The sequence below is a fragment of the Girardinichthys multiradiatus genome, chromosome X (genome assembly GCF_021462225.1).
Source record: "Girardinichthys multiradiatus isolate DD_20200921_A chromosome X, DD_fGirMul_XY1, whole genome shotgun sequence".
Taxonomy (NCBI): Eukaryota; Metazoa; Chordata; class Actinopteri; order Cyprinodontiformes; family Goodeidae; genus Girardinichthys; species Girardinichthys multiradiatus.
The window spans coordinates 40,075,664-40,098,972 of NC_061817.1; the positions used below are offsets into that span (position 1 = coordinate 40,075,664).

At 43.5% G+C, this 23,309-nt stretch overlaps 1 protein-coding gene and 2 long non-coding RNA genes across 5 annotated transcripts; 1 reads left to right on the forward strand and 2 right to left on the reverse strand.

Annotated features, from left to right (window-relative positions):
* Positions 1-269: 269 nt before the first annotated feature.
* On the reverse strand, positions 270-3,027 carry LOC124863558. The gene is made up of 3 exons (XR_007037157.1): positions 2,891-3,027; positions 2,491-2,744; positions 270-511 (listed from the first exon to the last, which is right to left on the reverse strand). It is a non-coding gene; the product is annotated as an uncharacterized LOC124863558 (long non-coding RNA).
* LOC124863559 lies at positions 925-15,114 on the forward strand. The gene is made up of 3 exons (XR_007037158.1): positions 925-998; positions 3,784-3,911; positions 15,002-15,114. It is a non-coding gene; the product is annotated as an uncharacterized LOC124863559 (long non-coding RNA).
* LOC124863557 (N-acetylglucosamine-6-phosphate deacetylase-like) lies at positions 3,949-17,843 on the reverse strand. 3 transcript variants are annotated; one of them, XM_047357979.1, is made up of 13 exons: positions 17,647-17,843; positions 15,273-15,319; positions 15,010-15,162; positions 13,089-13,225; positions 12,854-12,993; positions 12,715-12,769; positions 11,274-11,486; positions 11,095-11,183; positions 10,634-10,778; positions 10,235-10,342; positions 6,670-6,738; positions 4,418-4,519; positions 3,949-4,226 (listed from the first exon to the last, which is right to left on the reverse strand). In XM_047357979.1, the coding sequence occupies exons 3-13, from the start codon at positions 15,108-15,110 to the stop codon at positions 4,147-4,149; spliced, it is 1,239 nt and encodes a 412-aa protein (XP_047213935.1). In that variant the 5' UTR covers positions 15,111-15,162; positions 15,273-15,319; positions 17,647-17,843; the 3' UTR covers positions 3,949-4,146. The 3 variants fall into 3 exon arrangements, with proteins under 3 accessions (XP_047213935.1, XP_047213937.1, XP_047213936.1); XM_047357981.1 differs by having other exon boundaries at positions 15,028-15,162; positions 17,647-17,841; XM_047357980.1 differs by lacking the exon at positions 15,273-15,319.
* Between the last annotated feature and the right edge of the window lie 5,466 nt (positions 17,844-23,309).

Sequence of the window (23,309 nt, forward strand, 5' to 3'; positions counted from 1 at the left end):
AGAACTTCCCCCTGAGGGACTTCAAAATAAAGGCCTGACCAAACAGGTTCCAGCTTCGTGTTAAATTAGATTTAATCTCATTTTTTGCTTCTGAACTGATTCCAGTTGTGGCGATCTTATGTACTATAACCCAAAACCCAAAGATAAAAAGCTCAACAACGACACCCTGGGAATTTCACCCAGATATTACCTTCGTGTAAGAAAAAGGCACACAGGTTCGTTTATAACAATACTTGTGACGACTGAGACGAGATCCGAATTTACAAAGTCAATTTATTAAAACCGGATTTAAAAACACTTGTTATCACAGATAAAAAATAAAATCAAAAACCCACAGGAGCTGAGGTTACCAGTCGCAGGACCCAGTACTGAGGGACTGGGTCCACTAAACGCAGAAAAACCTAAATAATCCTTATTAAAAGGCACCAGACACAGTGAGACAACCCAAACTCAGGAATCACGGCACACAAAGGAGGAAGACACCGTCACCAGGACCACCACCGGGCCTCAGCTGCAAAAAAAAAAAAAAAAACAATTAATAAATATCATGAACATCCCAGTATAATAAAAACAAAGAAACAAGTCATTTACAAAATAAACCCAGTAACTTCCCCTAAACTAAGTTAAAAAAGAGGATTGGGACCAATGCGGGATGTGAACTGGGCCCTCCGATGCCACAACCCAAACAATTCAAGCCCCGGTAAGAGCCACCGGGATCCAGACGTTCACACAGAGGTCCGGAGACAGAACAGCAGCGATCCAGTTATAGGAGAGACCTGCCGATCCACACAGCCGCGCACAGGAGGAGGAGGAGGAGGAGGAGGAGGAGGAGGAGGAGGAAGAAGAGGAGGAGGAGGAGGAGGAGGAGGAGGAAGAGGAGGAGGAGGAGGAGGAGGAGGAAGAGGAAGAGGAAGAGGAGGAGGAAGAGAAGAAGCAACACAAGGAAATCAAAGCCGCATATAATGCGATCTGTCCCTCTCTGCAGCCCAGTCCAACAGGTGAGCCACTCGGTGGAAGCGCAGAGACATGCGTCTCACTAACCCTCTTTTATACCACAGCCACTCGAGTCAACCGGAAGTTCTTTCCGGAACTTAGCTGTAGAGAAATAAACATCTCTATACCAATACACAGGAAAACAATAAAGAGACTTTTATTAAACTATCATGTTGGTTGTCTTGTAAAGTCTGCTGGAAAAATGAATCAGTAACATGAATGAACTGATTCTTTCACGACTCTTCAGTCAGAGCATCCCAGGTCCAAATCCTCCTCAGCGTCAAACAGCTGACTACTGCTTCATTGCCATATAGTGTGGAGCTGCAGGAGAATGTGAGGACTCCAGACTCATGGGGAGGGATTAGTTAAATGGACAACGTTCCAGGGCTGGAGACAAGAAGGTAAAACTATAATGGAACTAGGACCAGGAGGAGTGAAGATCACACCAGGCAGGACCAAAGGAAGGATCTAGCAAAGATCTGAAAGGAGTGACATTGTGAAAAGGATGAAAAGGAGCTCTGGTTAAACTGAGAGCCAGAAAAGGGTTCAAAACAGGAACAACACAACCAGAAACAAGAACAAATTAATAGCAGCCGAGAGGTGACAAAGAAACTCAGACAGCAAAACAGGAAGTAATTAAAACAGATGTCAAGAAAAAACACGTTTCAAAATAAAACCAGAACTAACCAGTTGACCCTATATTAAGGCCCAATGAATCATCCCAGTCCACAAGACCTCCTGTAGGATGAGGACACCAGTGATTGCAGCTACAGACATCTATAGAACTGTGGTTTCCTCTCATTCATCTATCAGAACCGTTGTTCTCCAGGATGGACTCATTATTCCACACAGCTCCACCGATTTCTAACAGAACTGACTGCACATCCATATTTATTTGTTTCTTTGCTATAACAATAGACACAGACACCTCCTCTAATAGCTGACCAACTATCCTAACCAAGTTTCACCTCCACCAAACTTTCTGTAACATCAACAAGCTTCTGGCAGAACTGTTGGAGTTCATTTAAACTGTTGGTTTTATCCATCTAGACAAGAGGTAGAGCTCCTCCAGAGCTACTATCTTGTAGCTTTTAGATGCATCTCTGCTCCATCATTCCTAAATTCCCTCATCAGCATCCAGTCCTCCAGCTCTGCAGAGGTCCAGTAAAGAGACATCCCTTTGGTTCAGGTGTTGGAGAAGGGATGCATCTAATAGCTGAGGGATAGTGGTTCTCCTGGTCTGGACCTGGCCGCCCCTGGCCTACATAGATGTTGATTGGAGGTGAAACTGAAGCATTTGGAAGAAGTCTTCCTTCATTATTGTATCCAATTTGTTCAGATTCAGATTCAAACAACTTAAACCCGAGGGGTATTTCATTTATGTCGTACCAGTCCATACCTTCACCTCCACACACATGGCAAAACGGAACCACAACATGATGCTGCTATCACCATGCTGGACACTTGGTACAGCGTTCTTAGGTCTGAAAGCCTCACCTTGACTCCTTCAGACATTCTTATCACCATTGGGTCCAAACAGCTCCATCTTTGTCTTGTCATCAACCTTTTCTCCAGAAGACATCTGGACTGTCCATGTCCATCATCTTCCTGAGCTTGGCAAATTGTTCTGAGTAAATCAGATGCGTTCTGTGAAGCAAAGCTTTATGCTGTAAAGAGAAGCTACCAGCTGTGCTCAGTCCTGACCCGGAACCCCCCCAACAGACCTCGGCCTCCTAAAAAAGTATTTGGACCTGGAAAAAGATCAGTTGGAATAAATTATAATTTTTTATATTATATAATAACTAGAATTTAATAATACATTATTAAAAGGCAAATAATTAATCTGATCTTCATGCTGATAATGAAGGGATGAAAACTGAAGGGTTGTTCTTTAGACCTTGGCAGCTTTTCCTTCAGATCTGGGTCAAACAGGACCACTAGGCTCTGGCAGGATGAAAATCGTCATCTGTACTTTTATTTTGAAGTTTCTTCCCATTTCCTCCAGTACCGCTGGGTTGAGGAAACAGCTTGTCATGAATTCAACCTGAGATCTGTGAAGATGACCCGTCTCATTAATTAAAGGAACATTACTAGAAGCTCTGCAAACAGAGCAGAACCTTGAACCATATTTAAATCCAGCTGTATCTGTGTTGTAATTCTAAATTTTAAAGGATTCTTCCTAGACATTTGATTGGATCAGAACCACGATTAATTGAAAATTTGTTGGTAATTGAGAACTAAATTCTACATGACATTAGAACCTTTTGCTGATAACATTAAATGGCGGCAGGTCGGGCTGAAATGGGAACGTATGAAACCGGGTCAAACTGGAGATGGGATGTATTCACGAATCTATCTTCTAGATTTTTCAGATCTTTGTGGCCGTTTCTTCATTTTGGACTCTGTGATCATTTGGAAATCGGTTCTCCTCAGATTTTATTTTCTAGATTTGCGTAAATATCTCCTCAAACTTCTGTGGATCATCTTCATTTCTTTGCAACATTGTCACTGAGGCTTTGTTCATCTCTTGGTGGAGATGTTTGTCTCATCTGTGACCAGCTGGGATGTTTTTCTAATCATTCATGTTCTCCTTGCTGCTGCAGCGCATGCATTCATTTATGAAAATGATTTGTGTTTGGCCCTGTCTGCAACCGTTGTTACTCAGATGTTCTACTGAAGTGTTTGGTTACATTGTTTTTAGCAGCAGAGGACACCTTGATCATGCTGACACACAGGTGATGATTAAAGGTGAAAATTATCTGCATCTTCTGATTTCCTGAATCCTCACAGACACGCTGGGATCTTTCGCTGGTCCACCTGGAAGTCCTCCTGATCATCCATCCTCCAGCTCTTCAGAAGAACACAGTGTTGGCTTCTTGTCTGCTGATGCAAACCTGGCTCCAACATGCTCCTCAGAGGTCAAACAATCAACACAATGATAGAATATCACGTCTGTGAGAGCTGATTTTCTCATTTTATCACACAATCAAATGAATTCTGATAATCGGTTACATATAATTATTGAACTGAAGGACGGGAACAGAACCACAGTTACATTTAACTGGATCATGACCAAAAACATGTTGCAAAATCTCTTTAAGACAAATACTAAAGAATCTGAAGGCACAGAGGTTCTTCTCCCTCTTCTTCTAGCTAGGCTTGTTTTCTCCAAACCTCCTCTCCAGAGATGTATGTGGCTCTGATGTTGAGCGCATCATCAAGCAGAACCAGATCTGTGAAACAGATGGAACAAATATCATCAAACCAGGTTTTAAAAGTGGTATTTAAAAAAATAAAATCAACCAGCTTTAACCAACAGGACAACTGGTTATCAAGCTGGAGATCTACCAGTTTCTGTAAATATCTAAGAATATCTCAGAAAGCCTGGAGAACCGCTGATCCAGACCAATTTAAAGGATCTGACCTGCATCTGCACCGTAGTCCAGACTCCCCTTCTTATGGCTGATTCCCAGAAGCTGAGCTGGATGTAGTGAGGCAGCTTCCAGAGCTTCCTCCACACTGCAGCCTGATGTAGAAGAAGGTGGAGAGAGTCAGACATCAGCTGGGCCAGTAGGATGAGCTCAGTTTGTCTCTGGGACTTTAAACAGGTCTGATCATTTTCCTTTGTTTAAGAAATCCCAGTTCAATATGACCTCAGACCAACATGAATCCTGGTGAATACTCTGCCCAACCAGAACCAACAGGCATGAACCGCAGGCTGAATCATTCATTCAAAGGGAGGTGTTCACCATGACAATGCTCTGGAGATCAATCAGTGATCAGCTGTGCTTCTTCCTCTCCAAGAAGACCAGCAGAGTTGGATTAACAAGTTGACTGAAGATCAAGAATGGTTCGGTAGTCCTTGGCCGTGACGCGCCCATCTAGCACAAGTATTGGGCCAAGGGAATGCCATGATATGACAGCCCAAACCATCACTGATCCACCCCCATGCATATATATATATCTATATATATATATATATATATATGTATAGAGAGAGATATATATAACAGAAGCTCTCCCACCTTCATTTTAGGTAATAATTATCAATTATTAATGATAATTAACTAATTGTAATTATTAAGGGCTTGGAGCCCATAATCACAACATTGGAGGACATTTCTGATTTCTGGTTTTTTGGTTAAGAAAATAATTTTTCCAAATTATGATTTTTAATTATAATTTTTCATAAATATTCATTAATCAATAATCATAATCCTTACAGTACAATGTGAAGCATGGTAGTGCAAGCATCATGATATGGGGATGTTCCTCAAACTATTTAGTGGGGTCTATTTATCACAGACCAGAATCAAGGATCAGAACTCGTGAAGAAATTGTGTTTCCTTCTGCTGAAGAGGAAATCCACAGAAATGGGCCAACAAGCCCAAACAGACCAGTGAGAACCAGCATCCTGGTACCAGAGCAACCAGATTACCTGCTGTTTCTGAAACCATGAAATGAAAAGGAACCCTGAAGTATGGTCCAATCATCCTGAGCTGAAACACCTGCATACAGGTGACAGGAGATGGTTGACTGCATGCAGCAAAGATTTCAAGCAGTTCCCAGAAACAGTCCTGATTTCCACTGGCTTGATTTGGCCCGGCTCCACTCCACTCAGCCCGCTTTGCGAGCATTTCCATTTCTGTTTTTTTTGTACCAGTACCTAGTTTTTTGGTCCCTGCTGCTAAGCAGGTCCAACCGGGCTGAATGGGACCACATGTGACGTGAACAGACTGCTGTTCACTGATTGGCCGTGAAACATGAGAAGGTTCACCAAGAGGTCGTGCAGGGAGAAGACTACAATAATATCAAGGACCACAATGGCCAGACTGCGTCAAACCCAAATATAATTTTATTATTTACTAATCATAAACCAGCCAGAAGACTGGAAGAAAAGAAAAAGGACACATCAGCTTTCTGAATGACATGCAGGTAGGGGGCGCTGTAGTTAATAACATCCTAAACCAGCTGATCACACATAAAATTAGCTGTTCAGACACACAAACAAAACCAGCATGAAACAGCGGGTTTGGTTCTGACATTTATTGACGGTCCTTCAGAGAACCAGCGTCTGCAGGAGGAGGCAGCAGGCAGAGAGCAGATGCCTCTAATCAGACTGTCTGCATCGGGTAAAACTGCAGGAAGAACCGCTGAATCCATGGAGCACGAAGATCCAACATCCAACCTGAAAATAACCTCACCGCGTTCAGTAGTCCACGGTTGTGGGCTTTAAAGTCCTGGTCCTCGTTATCACCATGAATGAGACAAGAACTTCCTCATAAAACCCAAAATGTCCTTCAGGCAAACTTTGGAGCTTCACCATCCAGACAGCTGCGTCTCTCCTCCCTGCTTCATCTGCCGAGCCCCCCCCCACCCCTCCAACCCGAGTAGAGCGAGACTGAGTGGAGCAGAGCCTCCTAAAACGAGCCAGTGGAAAAAGGGCATAAATATCAGCCCAGTGATTCCCAGGAACTCTTTCCCATTTGGTTCAGAAAATCCTGGAGTCTGGAAGGAAAAATGCTGACACTGCAGTTTGGTCCTATTACCTCACGTTCTGCAGAGTGAGAACCCGTCTGGAACAAAACATGGAGTGTTCCCACTGTTTGTCCATGCATGGAAATAAAAGCTATCAAAGACAAACTGCGTAGATCCAGAAAACAGAGGCAAACTCACCTGAGGCCTGTTTGAAGTGCTGCACACACATGTCCATGGTGGCTATGCTGCCGCTGAGCGTCTTGGTGCCTGAAACATGGAAAGAGCCAATTATCACCTCAGTCATCCTGCTGGGCTCCACAGATTTATGCAACATGATTGAAAAACATTAACAGATTTTGTGTTTCTGACGGCAGATTCTCCAATCAGCAGACGGTCGAAAGGTCAGGCTTTCAGGTTTAAATTTAACCAAAGATTCAATCTTTCCAAGCAAGTTCAGAATAAACTTTATCATCTTCAGCTTCATCTTGATGCAAAGTAAACAACTTACAGATGTTCAAGCATCTGCAAATGAAGAGCCTAAATGTAATAAGCACGTTGTGTTGTAATAGTAACATAATGTAAATGCATCTGTAACATGCAGGTTTATTATGTTGTCTGGCGCATTCGGAATGAAACGTCTGGGAAGAAACTGAATCAAAAACTGAATTTGTATTTGTGTAATTTCAAATTAAATACCTTGGTTTGAAAATGAATTTCACTAAACTAAAACTGAATTCATTTACTTTTAAAATGTATTTTGTTGTATTAAAAATTCAGTTTGACTACTTTCACTTTCAGGTTTGAAATTCAATTTCAGTTCCAAAATTCAGTTTTTTGTGTCACACATCCGGGTCCTTGAGGATAGCCACAGATTAATCAAACACAGATTCATCGATTTACGTTTTAACATCGGGTTAAACTTCCTTTACGGCATGTTGAGCTGCAGCAGTGCAGCTACATGAGTTTGATGTCGATCATCAAGTCAAATAAACGTCTATAAGAAGTCATGTAGACAAATGATGGTCAAAGATGTGTGTTCATAGATATAAAAATCTAACACTAGATAAAATACGTTGATGACAAATATCATTTGTTTAATATATTTGTAAAGCTTCAACAACTTAAACACTAACATATTAACTTTAGGAACAAAGTTTAAATGAGTTTATTTGCAGAGCATAATAATTATTATTATTATAATAAATAAACCAAACATTAATATTAGATTTCATCTGGCTGAATTATATCCATCCATTAGGGAAACCCAGCGGGATTTTGAAAACAATGAGCCGGGAGTCAGCTGTTCTCTGGGGTTCATCGCACCTCAACCACCCGGTCAGCTGACAGCTGGCGAGGCGAATGTTATTCACAACTTTTCTCTCCGTCATCACTGTCAGTAGTCTGTGGAGTAATAAGATGAACTATGCTGTATGAGGCTTCCTATGAATGCTTGGCGCATGTTCATGTTAGCAGGTTGGTAGCACGACTCTCTGCTCAACCTTCCAGTTCAACATATTATGAACTTTACATCAACCAGACTGGGTTTACCTGCCTGCTCATTACTGGGGGCTCGTCTGGGATGCACCAGAAAATAAATCAACATGTTACAGAAGCAGCTGCATCACTTTGTTCCCTAATAATAAACTGGAAATAACTAAAGATGTACAGTGGCATGAAAAGTATTTACCCCCTTTCAGATTTTTGCTTTTTGTGACACTTTAATGTTTCAGATCAAATAAACTTTAATGAGACAAAGATAATTAAGGAAATACAGCAGTTTTAATTTTTACTGATAATTAAAGGAAAAAAGTTTTTCCAAATCAGTTTAGGTTATGCTGCAGCATTTCTATCAGATTTAAGTCCAGACTTTGACTAGACTGCTTCAAAAGCTTTATTTAGTTTTTTAGCCAGTAAGACATTGCTCTGCTTTGGATCAGTGTTCCGCTGCAGAACTAACGATGGGTACCTTTCACGTCTGAACCGATAGGATACAGATACCCGGTACCTGGGAATCGATACCGGTACTCAATGGTACCAGTTTTTGGTACTTTTGTGTGTGTTTCAAACATTTCTTCTCCATGTTTATGCCTGCGGACAACAAGTCATTAACGGGCGCGCTAAAGGATGGAGGCGCGCTAACCGATGGAGGCGCGCTAACGGATGGAGGCGCGCTAAAGGATGGAGGCGCGCTAACGGATGGAGGCGTGCTAACGGATGGAGGCGTGCTAACGGATGGAGGCGTGCTAACGGATGGAGGCGCGCTAAAGGATGGAGGCGCGCTAACGGATGGAGGCGTGCTAACGGATGGAGGCGTGCTAACGGATGGAGGCGCGCTAACTGATGGAGGCGCGCTAACGGATGGAGGCGCGCTAAAGGATGGAGGCGCGCTAACGGATGGAGGCGTGCTAACGGATGGAGGCGTGCTAACGGATGGAGGCGCGCTAACGGATGGAGGCGCGCTAAAGGATGGAGGCGCGCTAACGGATGGAGGCGTGCTAACGGATGGAGGCGCGCTAACAGATGGAGGCGTGCTAACCGATGGAGGCGCGCTAACGGATGGAGGCGCGATAACCGATGGAGGCGTGCTAACGGATGGAGGCGCCCTAACCGATGGAGGCGCGCTAACGGATGGAGGCGCGCTAAAGGATGGAGGCGCGCTAACGGATAGAGGCGTGCTAACGGATGGAGGCGCGCTAACGGATGGAGGCGCGATAACCGATGGAGGCGTGCTAACGGATGGAGGCGCGCTAACTGTGCTGAAAGCAGGAGTTGTAGATCTGAGGCTGATGAAAACTGTCTCTCCAGCCTTGAGGAAGATCTGGTGCTTCACCAGGAGCTTCTCAGGTTAGAAGTTTTCCCGCCGCTGGTCTTGTACTTCACATCAGAAATATTGCAGGGAACATAATGTGCATCACATTTTGAAAAGTGGAACCATACTTTCCAGCGCTTTCTATCAGACTTGCTTTGTCCACAGCTGCTGATGTCATTACGCTCTGGTGCGTGCAATGCTGTGTTCATGTCCGGCATGGAAAATCGGCCACTCTTCCACTCCCTCAGCGTCACAATGATGTGTTTAGGTAACATGGTGCCGTTTGATTTTACGTGAATTCGGTTGGTACCTATAAAAGTACCCATCCCTATGCAGAATATAAATGATCCTGAGCTTAAGGTCATGAAGTGATGGTTGGACATTTTCCGTCAGGATTTTCTGCTGGAAAGCAGAATTTATGGTTCCATCAATCACAGCAAGTCCTCCAGGTTCTCCCCAGACCATCATACTGCCACCACCCTGTTTGACTGTGGGTATGATGGGGCATACACATTTCAAAAGGTTCCACTTTTATCTCACTAGGCCTACTTCATGTTGTCAAACAGATTCTGTTCCAGTGATTTATTGGTTCTACAGGCCTGGCAGTAATCAGAACCTGGACCGACGAGTAAAGCTGAACCAAGGAGAGCCGGGTACTGTTTCACAGAGGACCAGGTTGGTTCCCGTGATAAGTTTGATTATTTTAAATCATAAGTCAGGTTGTCTTTAATTTATGTTAAAGTTTGTTTGATCTGAAACATTTCAGTGAGACAAAAATAAGTAAACCGGCAGAAATCTGTAGGGGGGTAAATACTTTTTCTCTGCACAGTAACATCTCCCAATATGTTCTCATTTTGTTGTTGTTCTAGCTCAGCTGCTGTGAAAGAAGAATCGGGTCATGAAACAAACTCGTCATTAATTAGCCAACGCCTGCTATATAAGGGAGAGGGAGACCTGTCACGTAAGCGTGGAGACCCTGGATCTCAATGACCTGCTGGCCCAGAGTGTGGTGGCCCGGAGGAAGACCCATGGCCGTGATGGCGTCCGTCACCAACACCAACCCTGAGAGAGACACAAAAACATATCAGGCATCCCGATGTGCTCAACAGAGACATCCGGGGAACAAAGGACACGGCTTCGGTTTGAACTTTGGACACCGAGACCGTCTGTGTGTCCTGGAATCTCAGTCAGAGAATAACCACACAGAATTTCATTACATCACACCACACACATCTAAACATCGAGCAGAGAAAAGATACAAATTTATCACATTCCTGTCAACTACAATAAAAATCTACATTTATAATCAGTGATTACAGTAAAATGAGACATCAGAACCTCCTGGAAACAGACCTGATGGATGCGCTCTGTGGGCGATGCGCAGGGCGGCGGGATTCGTGTGAATCCCATCGGCGATCATCCCGTAGAACACCGTCCTTCCTGCTGGGATCTGATCGCTGGTCAGGAGGCCCACAATGCCCGGGTCACGGTGGTGGAACTGGTCCAGATAGAAGGAGGATTACTTCTTCTACCAAACTCACGTTCATCAAATCAGAGCTAAAAGTCCTGATCCAGCCTTCAGTTCTGATGGCCTTCCTGTAATCTCATGAAGGTCTTTCCAGCTGCTGCATTTTCACTTTCTTCCTTTAAATCACTGAATTCACAGAGAAGATGGCTGGATCAGGAGGTTCCCTTGATAAAGCCTGGCTTGTTCTCATGTTAGTCCATGTGCAAGCCAACCTTCTTCTAACCATCCTAACCCTGGAGAGATATCTGAAGCTACCATATACAGGTGGCTGTTTGGTGCGACTCACAGGTAACATGGCGTTGAAGAGGTGAGTGATGAAGGAGGCTCCATGCTGAACGGCGTCCTCAGCCTGCGACAGGTTGGCCACAGAATGACCTGCAAACAGATTCCTTGTGTCACACCTCTCATGAAGACAAAATGATCCCAGAGACCAGAACCAAAACATAAAAGCTGAGGGGGAATCACCTAAAGACACGGTGATGCCTCTCTGGCAGAGCTCCCTGACCACTGATTGGCTGCGGGGCAGCTCGGGAGCAAGTGTCACCATGGCAACATTATCCAGGCTGCCGTAGGCCTCAATCAGGTCCTCAATCCCTCCGGACCGGAAGGTTCGTAGGTACCGCTCCGGATGGGCTCCTTTCTTCTCCAAGCTGATGAACGGACCCTCAAGGTGGAAACCTGGAGACCCAGGAGGAAGAAATTAGCCCACAATCTGTCCATGCCAAGACCATATGAGTAGATACGACAGGTAAGTATCTGTGAGGAGACCGCCGTTGTCCTCCTGAGGTAGGTGCCTTTTTGATTGGACCACTGAGGAGTAAAATATGCTCCTAAACTACCTACATGCTCCGGTCTGACCAAGCTTCTGCAGGATCTTCACTTCCTGCCCTTTTTTCCAACATGACCAGAACTGTTAACACTCAGGTATGTTTTCTGGAGACTGGGAGTCCATCCAGAATGATTCAACCTGACTGGGAGCTTCTGCAGCCAGTGAAGGATCAAAGATCATCCTTCACCATCTTCTATCAGCAAGGAAGTCTACAACCTCACCAACCAGACCAGGACACACCTGAACATTTCTAGTATCTTATGGGTTAAAATATGAGGGCTAACACGAGGACCTGGCCTTCAAGGTGTTTATAGAGACAGTTCAGAAGAATTGCATCTTCTCTTTTCCTCCTACTGACATCCAGTAATGGATCCAGTGTGCTCCAGAGCTCTGACCAGCTTCTCCTTAATCAGTTTTCCAAATGCTTTTATAAGCAAGAAGCTCGGGGCAGCAGGTCCAACCATTCATGTTTTTGGATGACTTGCTTTCAGCCACTGGTACCATCAATAATTTCCTCCACAGTGAAGGAACAGCAGGAACAGAGAAGCTGGAGCTAAATCCAGAAGATGGATGGAGCTAAATTCAAGACAATCTTGGAAGAAAACCTGTTAGAGGCTACAGAACACCTGAGACTGGGCTGGAGGTTCAGTTCACCTTCCAGCAGGAGAACCACCCTGAACATACAGCATGAATTTCAGATGTTCTCCATCTAAACGGACTGAGACTGAGATGCTTTACAAAGAAGAATTCAGTCTGTAGAAGGTGGAGATGGACAAACCCCAAAAGACCTGCAGCCAAAGATGTTCTACAGAGTTCTGACTCAGCGGGTCCAATACAAATACATGCCACACTTTTCAGATTTTCATTTGTGGAACAAGTCAGAAAACATGAATCATTTTCCTTGTTCTTCTAAAGTTCTGCTCTACTTGGTGTTGATCTGGCACAGAAGATAACCTAAGGTTTCTGGTTTCAACAAAACAAATGAAGAACCTGATGTTTATGTTTGCAAGACTCTGGAAAGCTCAGATGATCAACATCTCCAACACTCTGATCTCTGCTGGTTCAGTAGGATCTTACCAAGAAATCCAGCTCCATGAGGTCCTCCGTCGTGAACTTTGATCTGAGGCAAAACCTGAAACACGATTTGATGTGGATTTTATACACAGCTGCTTCATTTCATGGACTTTAAAGTCCAACTCTGCTTAAATAACACCACCTTGTGGTAGACGGCAGGAGGGGACGTGACCAGAGTGGGACAGAAGGAGGTCACGCCATGTTCCAGGATCTTTTTGGCCACCAGAGAAACTCCAGCTGTGACATCCTCGGACGGCTGAGAGAAGTCGACGCCGTAACCTCCTGCAGGGAGGAGAATAAATACCATCACACTGACGTTCTGCACAATGACACACCTCCTGTTCAGGATGAGTGCAAGGTGAGGAGATGTTCTTCACCATTGATCTGGAGGTCTATGAAGCCTGGGGCAATGATGCTGGCTTCACAGTCCACTTGCTGGTCAGCGTAGCCCTGCTCATCGAAGAACAACTTCTCTGGATCTAAAATCTTCCCTTCGCGCACCCACAGGTCCTCTCTGCCCAAACACAGACAAGGCGTCAGGTTCTGGTGACACCATCACAACAAACACCTAAACTAACATGCCTGTAAAGGTGCATCAGCTAACAACACACTTGGTGTCACAAAAATGTAAAAACTTTTTCCACATTTCTATTAATTCACTAATTTCTGTTCCTTTCTGCATCTTAATCTGCAAAGCCTTGCTAAATAAACTAGTTTCCCCTTCCTATAAGGTTCCTGGTACTGGTTCTGAGGATCCCAGCCCATGAAGACCTCCAGGTGTCATTCTGTCCCATTCATCCTCCAAACACGTCTTCGGGTGTCCAACAGTTTGGGGTCGTCTCCAACAATCTCTGTTGGGACGGATCAGGGCTTCAGAAAGCCAGCTGATAAAACTGCAGGTAGTGACCTTTCTGGGTTCTTCCAGATCATTTAGAGGAGCACAAGAGAACAACCATCAGATTTTGAACAGTTTTGGTTAACTGTACTAGAAAATAAAAAATGATTTCCGTTTTATACAAAAAGAAACATTCAGAGCAAGAAGAACACTGGACGTTCTAAATAAAAGGGAACTGGAGCTCCATGTGTTGGTGGAGGATGCAGACTGGGAACATTCCTGGGACCAGTGGCATGAAGGCCTTGAAGCTTGAACTGGAGAGAGTTTAGTTGAGGACGAGATTTTTTGAAATGTCTAATTATTATTGGCAGTTACCAACAGCAGTCCGCCCTGCTGGGGACATCTTTTAGGAGCGACCCTGATAATGGGCCACTGGGAGAAGATAAGAAATCTGAACATAACGTTAGAAATGTTCCAGTTGGTCCTGGTATAAAATGATTACAACTAAGCAAGGACCTTTCTTCTGTCATCTCCCATCTACATGGAAGGACTTTCTACTGTAGAATCAGATGTTACATGCAGATGGAGGTAATGTTCATGTACCTGTAGGTGTGGGACTACTTGTCAAGGATTTGTTTGTCTTAATAAATGTTCTAAAACAGGAAAGACAGCTATACCCTCCTCTTCCTCCTGCCAGGTATTGGGAGGTAGTTTTTCATTGTCGTGGAGAAGATGTAGTCCTGCTATCAGAGAAGAAGAAATGATTGAAGCCATACCAAGACACGACCTCCTACTATCACAGAACCTGGCTGCTGACAACAGGCTGGATGCTCCTTTTCCAACCAGCTTCGGGAGAACTGATCCATCTGATCCATGTTTCCACTAAGTGATGGTCCATCCCAGAGAAGCTGACTCCACCTCTGACGTTCTTCTCTGCTCAGTAATGTGTGAATCCTGGTTTTATCCTGATATCCCAGCTCTATGCTGGATTTATCTATATTTGATCTGAGTTTCATTCTGGTTTCGTTTCAGTTTGAAACTGATTTTATCCCGGCTGGATTCTGGTTTTATCCAGAGTCCAGCACGGTTTGATCCAGGCTACTCCTGGAAGCTCCTCCAGGTTCCTTGGATGGTTTCAGGAAGTTCTGCTCTGCAAAGGGAGGAACTTCAGACATTTCTCAAATATTCAATGTCTGCCTGGAGATCCTCTGAAGGTGTTTCCTCTGCAGAGACCTTTCCTTTCCTCAGTGGTTCCTTGCCTATTGGACATTTTCCACTATTAGCCTTGAAGCGCCTGCATCCAAACCATGTTTGAAACATGTTTTTCAATGAAACAACCTATAATATCTCATAAAACAGTACTGGTACACGAACAGGTGTGAGCAGGTGCAGCAGTTGTTGTTAATCATCTCAATAGTTCAATATAAATCTAAAATGTCCGTTTGCTTCCTGCAGGAGATGACCTTTGACCCTGCAGGTACCTCTGCAGCGTGTGCTCTCTCAGGATCCTGCAGTTGGTGAACTGGCTGATGGGAGCGTCAGACACGGATTTGTTGGACGGCATCTTCGTTTCTCTCTGCTGTAGACGAAGCCTCACATGGACTCAACCAATCAAACTGCAGGAACAGAAACCACATGAGAAGGTTGACCAATTAGCAACATCAGGACAACAGCACCCTGTGACATCATAGTTGAATACTGAGATGAAGATATGCATCATCCTCACTGCTCTCCTTCCTGTCCTCCTCCTGAGATCAGCAGGCAGTCAGTTCACTGAAAGTCCAAAAGGTCAAATAAATAAATCACAATTAAAACCTGACAAATCTCTTACAGACTGAAGTCTTGGTGCTGACTGTGATCTGATCCGGTCCCTTACTGATACTTCCAGGCCTTTTCTGCTCTTACGTCAAACTAATCAATTAGTTAACGGATATTTTCTGGTCAGAAATCTGTCAGAATTCAGACCCTGAACAGTGATGATAGCAGCGGGTTGGGAAACCAATCGGGTCGATCTGAGTTAAACACACTTATCAGCTGTGTGGATCCATCTCTCAGTTCTTTGTTCTTTCCAGCATCAGGTCCAGAAGTGTCAGATCCAAGGGAGAAACCTGGGACATTCCCAGGCTTAGGCTCTGTTCTCTATTGCCTTAGTAACTGGTTCTGTCATGGTCCAAAGCTTGGAATGATCCAGACATCCACCGCCTGTTCCTCGTTCTACTAGCACCACCTTCCACCCTAGAGTGACCCTGAGGTCAATCAAACAGTCGTAAATGTCAAAACCAGACCATCGTCCAAGCTGACTGGAACCACATGTCCAACTGGACCTGGGATGGTTCCTTAAGGGTTCACCCTTGCCACTTTTGGTCTGCCATAAAGGGGCCAGAGTTCATTTCCCCCCTCCTTGGTCCGGACCTTTTGTGCAGCTGTGAATACACCCAAGCGAACCCTGGTCCGGGCCAAACAACTGAGACCCACTTTTTGAGGTGGTCTCGGTCCGCTTCCAAACGGACTCTGGTGCGGTTCGCTTATAGTCTGAATACAAACTGGCCCTGATCCGAACCAACTACAAAAAGCGTACGTCTCTTTGGACCTAAAAAGCCACCGTAGCCGGTAGCAAAGGTGTGTGTTGTAAGGTAAACATACCTGATAAGCTGTGTGTTGCTTAGCAACGCTACTGGCTTGTTGTGGGACACGTAGAGAACGTCGGCGTTCAGCACGCGTTCTCCGACGGGGTTCCAACATTATAAATGAAACGTCTCAAAGTCTGTGTTGAATGAGCTGCTCTTCAGCCTCACAATAATATTACAGCTTTAATAACGGCATAAATATGCAGAACAGAGGAGCTGAACGTCTACAAATGTATTCCTCCATTTCCGGGTCTGTGTTCTGTCCCACCCCCGTCATTTCTGTCCAATGGGAGCAATGATCGTCACCCGCGTGGCTTTGTTTACCAGTAATAGTTCACTTTTAAAAAGTACAATGTGAAAACAAACCTCACCAAAGGAAAAAAATAATGTTCGTTTTTGGTCCGGACCAAACAAGCGGACCAAAGAACCTTCCTGGTGTGAATACACCCTAAGACAGCCTGGACCGGACCTCAAGTAAGGTGCTCCACTCTCTCTACTGTGGTGGATGTCTAGTTGTGCTGAATTTGACTGATCCAGAAAATTAGTCTTGTGATTTGATCTCAAAGTTCTGTTAGATTTCAGAACTGGGTCAGCTCCTGAGCTCCTGGTAGATCTTAGGTTTTTAATCTGACAAATTATCTTTAGTGTTGTTTATTAGTGATGAATTATTTGTCTTCAACAGATTGACTCACATGTTGTTTGTCAGGTATTGATGTTTGTTTTGTTTTAATATATCAGTGATAAACAGATGTGAGCCAAATATGAATAAAATCAACAAACAAAATCCAAACAAGGTGCATATTAGGGTTAGCTGGCCGGAACCAGAGCCGGCCCAAGGTACAAGCTAACGCTGCAGCTGCTTAGGGCCCCCAGCTGGCCCGGCAGTTGTAATCATATCAAGGTCAGCGTCCCTAAATTGAAGGTTATTTTTATAGTCATATTTTAATGCAGTCATAGTCATATTCTATGGTCATATTTTAATGAGAGCTGAAAAAATTCTGACACTTTTATCTGAAGTTGGGTCACTGTAGGAGATCAGAGGGTAGTAGCCTTTCTCCTGAGGTTACTTGTGTTCTCCACCCATTCACCCCCACTCTGGATAATCACAGTGGGGTTAGCTGGACATGGAGACCCAAATGAACGTCGTGGGCTGGCCCTGACTGGACCTCTAATGCAGTAAAGGGAACCAGTCCAAACTGAGGCGGCAGGAGAACCGTCCATCTTCTAGTTTTATTGAGCTTGTTTCCATAAAACCTTCATCACTGTTGTATCTCATCTTATCTGCTGACGCAGACTTTGACCCCTGACCTTCATGACAAAGCAAACTGCTAGTTTTCTGCACTTTTAATCACTGCTGCACTCTCCGCACCAAACTACATTTAAAAACAGTCGGTTTAAGGACACCTTGTGTCTGTCTGACTCACTTTCTTCCCTTCTCAGAGAAACCGTTAAAACCTCCAGAGATCCTCCTACCTGAATGTCCCTTCGGCAGCCACTAAACCCACAAACAGCTCCAGTCATGGCCCCGAAAAAGTTCCGAAACCAGCGGTCAGCTTCATCCGCACAGAGCCGCTGCAGATGTTCTCCAGAGGAACCAGTAAGACACTGAGAATCTGCAGTGTCTTACTGGTCTGACTGGAGCTGGAGGAGTCAACAGGAGAAGCAGACGAAGTCATGTGACGCAGCGGAGCTGCAGGTCAGCTGACCGGAACAGCTGCTGAGAGCTGCGTCATTCTGAGGAAACGGTTCCTCCCTTCTGGACCTCACAGAACCGCGACCCAAACATGCCTTTTTATGCAGCAGTCATATAATAAAAGAAATCTGCTGCTGTTTTAGGATTGTTCTAGTTCTGATACATTACTTAGAACTAAAAGGTTCTGCTAGAAGTATCAAAATCAGAGGTAGTTATGAAATTAACGAAGGTCATTAAAATATGAATGTTTTACAGCTCCTTAATTAAAGAGAATATATTGTTTTTTTGACTCAATTATTCCCTGAAAATGTTTTAAACGATACCGAAGTAGAACCCATCCAAACATTTGTAAAAATAAAATAACATAAAATGACCTTTAATTAAATAAAGTTTTGTCATGCTCTACTAGCTTGTACACAGGTCTTTTTCTTTACTTTTTCTCTACCCTCTGGATCAATCTACTTCTCTGTTTTCAATATCAAATATGATATTTTTCCAGTAAACTGAACCAAATAACTGATATTTATATTGTTTCAGATGCTCCACCAACCAGAAGTCTGTTTTTGTTCTATGAGCTGCACATCTTCATTTCTCTCTTGAAAATGATATAAACACACGTCCTTTCAGACAGAAATGCAGTTTTCTATATGTTTATTTAATCCACATGTTCCCGCTACTTTCCATTTATCTGTCTGATGTTAGTTTTTAATTGCCTTTTTATTTTTGCAGGTTAAAACTCTGTTTTTCATAATAATATTTACTTTATTGATCTCACAATGGAAAAATCATCCTCTGCATTTAACCCGTCTCGTAGGAAGCAGTGGGCTGCCATTGTGCGGGGCCCAGGGAGCTTTCAGGGGCCAAAGGTCTTGCTCAGGGACCCAGAGTGACAGGCTGTGGGATTTAATCCAGGGTACTTGTGACCTCTCCAGGATGCAAATGCCCTGCTCTCTTACTACTAGGCCACCACTCCCTATCATGGTGCAGCGAATATCTGTGACATTTAAACGCGTCAGTAAATGTTTCAGTTTATCATTGGTTCTATCAGCACTCAGTCAGAAACATGCAGAGCAGGTATCAGCAGTTTTGTCCCTGGCGGCACCCCGTAACTTATTTGCTGCAGTTTCCACCATCTGAACGCTAGAGGGAGCTCAAATGTAACTTCAGCTTTCTTTCATAACTGCAGGACTTGTTAGTTCAGGAAGTTTGTGATTCTGTTTTACTTAAAGAAATGTCCCTCATCAACAGACTGTAGAAATGTAAAAACAGCCACAATCGTTCACATCTTCAGATCTGCAGGTGGAAATAACCAACTTTACTACAGTCTATTAACTCAATTATTTATAGTTAATGCACTAAGGACAGATTGTTTGCAGCTTATTTCCGTAGATACACATAAGGAGCCACAGAACCGAGCTAAAGACCCAGTTATGAAATCTGAGTGAATTCAGTTGGATTTAAACTGAACTGAACTAAAATGTACCACATTAAAATTTTAATGTCTACTCTATTATTAAACTGAACTGAATCCAACAAGTCTTCCTCTTCAACCATTACTGTGCTGTTAAATACAACACTGTAATGTGCTTTACATTAATGCTATGACAAAAAATGGAAAAAAGGCCAAACTGATTTATATTATGAGATTAAAAAAGGTTGCTGACTTAATAAGTATCACTCAGGAGCATACAACAAGATTAAGATGTTCTTCTGTAATGGAGGTGATATGGATTAGTATATCTTCATCTTTTACAGCTAGTTCTAGATTGACAGCAATACAATCCTGATGGTCTGAAGACTTTTAGACTGAAAATGTTCCAGAACGTTTCCAGCAGGTGGCTACTTGATGCAAATCATTGAAAGGAAAGTAAAACAAGAAGAACAAGCTTCATGTTTTCTGATGACAGAAGAAGTTTCCATCCATCAAACATTAGCACCATCTGCTGCTACGTCACTGAGCTAAGGACAACTTTTGGTCAAACACTCCACACATCTCACCTTTATGGTGGAGTGACAAGAACATAGCCAGAAGAAGTCCTGTCTACCACAACCAACTCAGTGAACCCAAAAAACGAACATGTTGAACACACCATCCCCACAGTGAAACATGGTGGTGGCAGCATCATGCTGTGGGAATGCTTTTCTCCAGCAGGGACAAGAAAGCAGGTCAGAGTTCATGGGAAGATGGATGAACCTAAACCCAGAAGATCGATGGCGCTAAATCAGGACAATTCTGGAAGAAAACCTGTTTGAGGCTTTAGAAGACCTGAGACTGGGGTGGAGGTTCACCTTCCAGCAGGACAACCACCCTAAGCATACAGCCAGATATACAATGAGATGGTTTAGATCAATGCAGATTCATGGCTTAGAATGGCCTAGTTAAAGTCCAGATCTAAATCCAACTGAGAATCCGTGACAAGACTTGATGTTCTCAGATGTTCTTCATCCAATCTGACAGAGCTTGAGATGTTTTACAAAGACGAATTCAGTCTGTAGATGTTCAGAGCTGGTGAGACAAACCCAAAAGACCCGCAGCCAGAGGAGGTTCTACAAAGTTCTGACTCAGGGGGGCTGAACATAAATGCACTCCACTCTTTTCAGATTTTTATCAGTGAAAGGTTGGAGAACCAGGAATATTCTGACTTCACATTTATGATCTACTTTGTGTTGGTCACAATAAAACACAGTAAAACTTTAGATTTAATTATATTTTTCAAACCGTGTCAAGTTTTATATGATCATCAATAAACTGAGAGTTTATTTGATGTCTGGAACACCAACATTATCAAATCCTGGAGAATTTGATCAACGCTGCAGGAAACAGAAGGAGAATAAAATCTGATGTTTAATCTTCTAATCTGGAACGATTTAAAGCTAAAGCTTTGAAGAAGTCAGGTCCTCTGGCTGCAGTAACCTGATGGAGTCAGAAGGAACTAAACATCTCCGCTCCTTCAGTTTGTCCCACCTCATCCAGCAGGGAAGATGGTCTGCAGCAGGGAACAACCCTAACCCCGTCTTCCCCACCGTCTCCCCCATAAAGCTCGAGTCAGAGCAGCACCCCCCTCATTCCTAAAGGTCCTCAATAAACCACGTTTCCAGTAAATCCAGATACTTCGCCATGTCCTGGTCATTTCCATGGCGACCACTACGACAGCCTGCAGGCCAAACAGGGGCCACCCATGAGGAGAGGAGCCTGCATGGAGGGAAACGCAGCTCTGAGTCGCTGTTTTCTGGGAGAAAAGACTTGGCAGCAGCTGATCTGCCTCCATCATGACATGTATGTCACAGCCTCAACGTTCCTCTGACGTCAGCCATCCCCTCTGAGTGATGCTTTGTTTCTGGAATCACCTAATCTCATTCAGAGACCGGGACCGGGTGGAGGCCTGATTCCTTAATCCGCTGCTTCTCTAAGGCTCTGAATTCCCAGCAGACTGGGGCTTTATGTCTGCAGACACCCTGAGCTGCTCTGAGCTGGAGGTACACAGGTCAATGTTTGAGGGATGTCACATATCACACTGAGCAAAAGCTTTCAGAAACAGGGCCATCATTTCATCAAGGGTTTAATGTGAAGATCCTAACACCACCAATCACAGCAAGGGATACACCTCTCAAGAACATCAGGAATACTGATGACCAGGATCCAACAGTCTGCTCACCCCACTGCTGCTGCAGAGGACTTCGATTCATCCTAAATCTTGGCTGCAGTCCAGCAGTTTTCATACAAAAAAGAAGAAGCATGCCTTAAACATGATTTTCCTTCTCTGATCCATCCAGGATGTTCTTTGGGAACAGCTGGGAGTCTTGGATCAGCACTGAAGGATGTTGTCCCTGCCTAAGGACAAATAGGTCCAGATTTCACAGATTAGTGACACAGGATGTGAGGCTTTGTTTGCTAATGGATTTCCTCCTCAGACATCAGAACCGGTCTGCAAACAGGTGACACTTTCAGTGAAGATCAGGGAATAAACTGCAGGAAGCAACAGCCATAAACCTGACCATATTCACCACAATAATGGACCCTTCAGTGCTTCAGAATATCAACATATTTCTGTAGCATTTTAACATATTTATTTTCATTTTATATTATTTTTAATTTGAATGTGAATTATTTAACTTTGTTTTTCAAAATAAGAACATTTTTGTCTACAAATTCCTTTTGTAATATTGTTAAATTCTTACAATAAACCTTTAAACTGTTAAATAATTGCACCTTTCACTTTGGTTCTCAAATGTTTGGGTTAAATCTGAAAAGTTGATTCAACATTTCTGTTAAACACAAGATTAAAAATATGGTAACTTCAGTTTCCATAAAGTTCTAGATGGACGGGAAGTTTCCATCTCAGAACTCTCTGGGAACCAACTTCAGTTCTACTTCCTGTCTTTCAAACTGGGAGATCTTTGGGATTCTTCAGCAAACATCCCACTTAGACTCAGTACTGGTTCATCCCTTGAGTTTAGGAGCATTTTTACACCAGAAGAAGTTTAACTACTCAGAAACTGGAGTTTGGTGATAAAGCAGCCAAAGTCAAAATCACAGCTGAAGAACATTAAGAGTCCAGGAAAGTCTGGATCACTGGAAGGAAAACAGAGCGAAGTGAGCGCTGGATCAGGAGTTTAGGACACAACAGCTTGGAGAACGTGTATTTAACTGAGATTTCATCATGTTCTAACATAGTCCAAGTCCAACACTGGTTCTGCTGAGTCTCTGGGAACAAATTTATCAGGTTCATGTCAAGTTAGTCAAGTCAAGTTTATTTATTTAGCGCTTTTCAGCAACAAGGCATCAAGGTGCTGAACTTAAGGAAAAACATTACAATGATACAGAAAATCAAACAACAGAGGTAATTAAAAAAATAAAGTGAATAGAATGATGGATAAGAAAATGAAAGGAAAATTGAACTGAAAACTTCACTAATAATGTTTAGATGGCCTAGTCAAAGGCCACTCTAAACAAATATGTTTTTAATCTTGATTTAAAGTAATTTAGGGTTTTTACAGTTTTCTGGCAGTTTATTCCAGATTAGTGGAACATAAGAACTAAAAGCTGCTCCATGTTTGGTTCTGGTTCTGGTTCTACAGAGTAGATTTGAGCCAGAAGACCTGAGAGGTCTGGGTGGTTGATCCACTGACAACAAGTCTGTAATGTATTTTGGTGCTAAGCTATTCAGTGATTTATAGACTAACAGAAGTATTTTAAAGTCTATTCTCTGAACTACAGGGAACCAGTGTAGGGACTTTAGAACCGGGCCGATGTGCTCCACTTTCTTAGTTCTAGTGAGGACACGGGCAGTAGGGTTCTGGATCAACTGCAGCTGTCTGATCCACTTTTTAGGCAGACCTGTGAAGACATCGTTGCAGTAATCAATTCTACTAAAGATGAACGCATGAATTAGTTTTTCTAGGTCCTGCTGAGACATTAGTCCTTTAATCCTGGAGATGTTCT

Excerpts from the sequence above, each read along its gene's own strand:
- LOC124863557 (XM_047357980.1), bottom strand. The coding sequence starts at position 15,110 with ATGCCGTCCAACAAATCCGTGTCTGACGCTCCCATCAGCCAGTTCACC. Across the intron at positions 6,739-10,234 it reads TCTCCACGCTTACGTGACAG|GCACCAAGACGCTCAGCGGC; the intron begins GTCTCCCTCTCC and ends TCCATGTTTCAG. Across the intron at positions 4,227-4,417 it reads GGACTACGGTGCAGATGCAG|ATCTGGTTCTGCTTGATGAT; the intron begins GTCAGATCCTTT and ends TCTGTTTCACAG.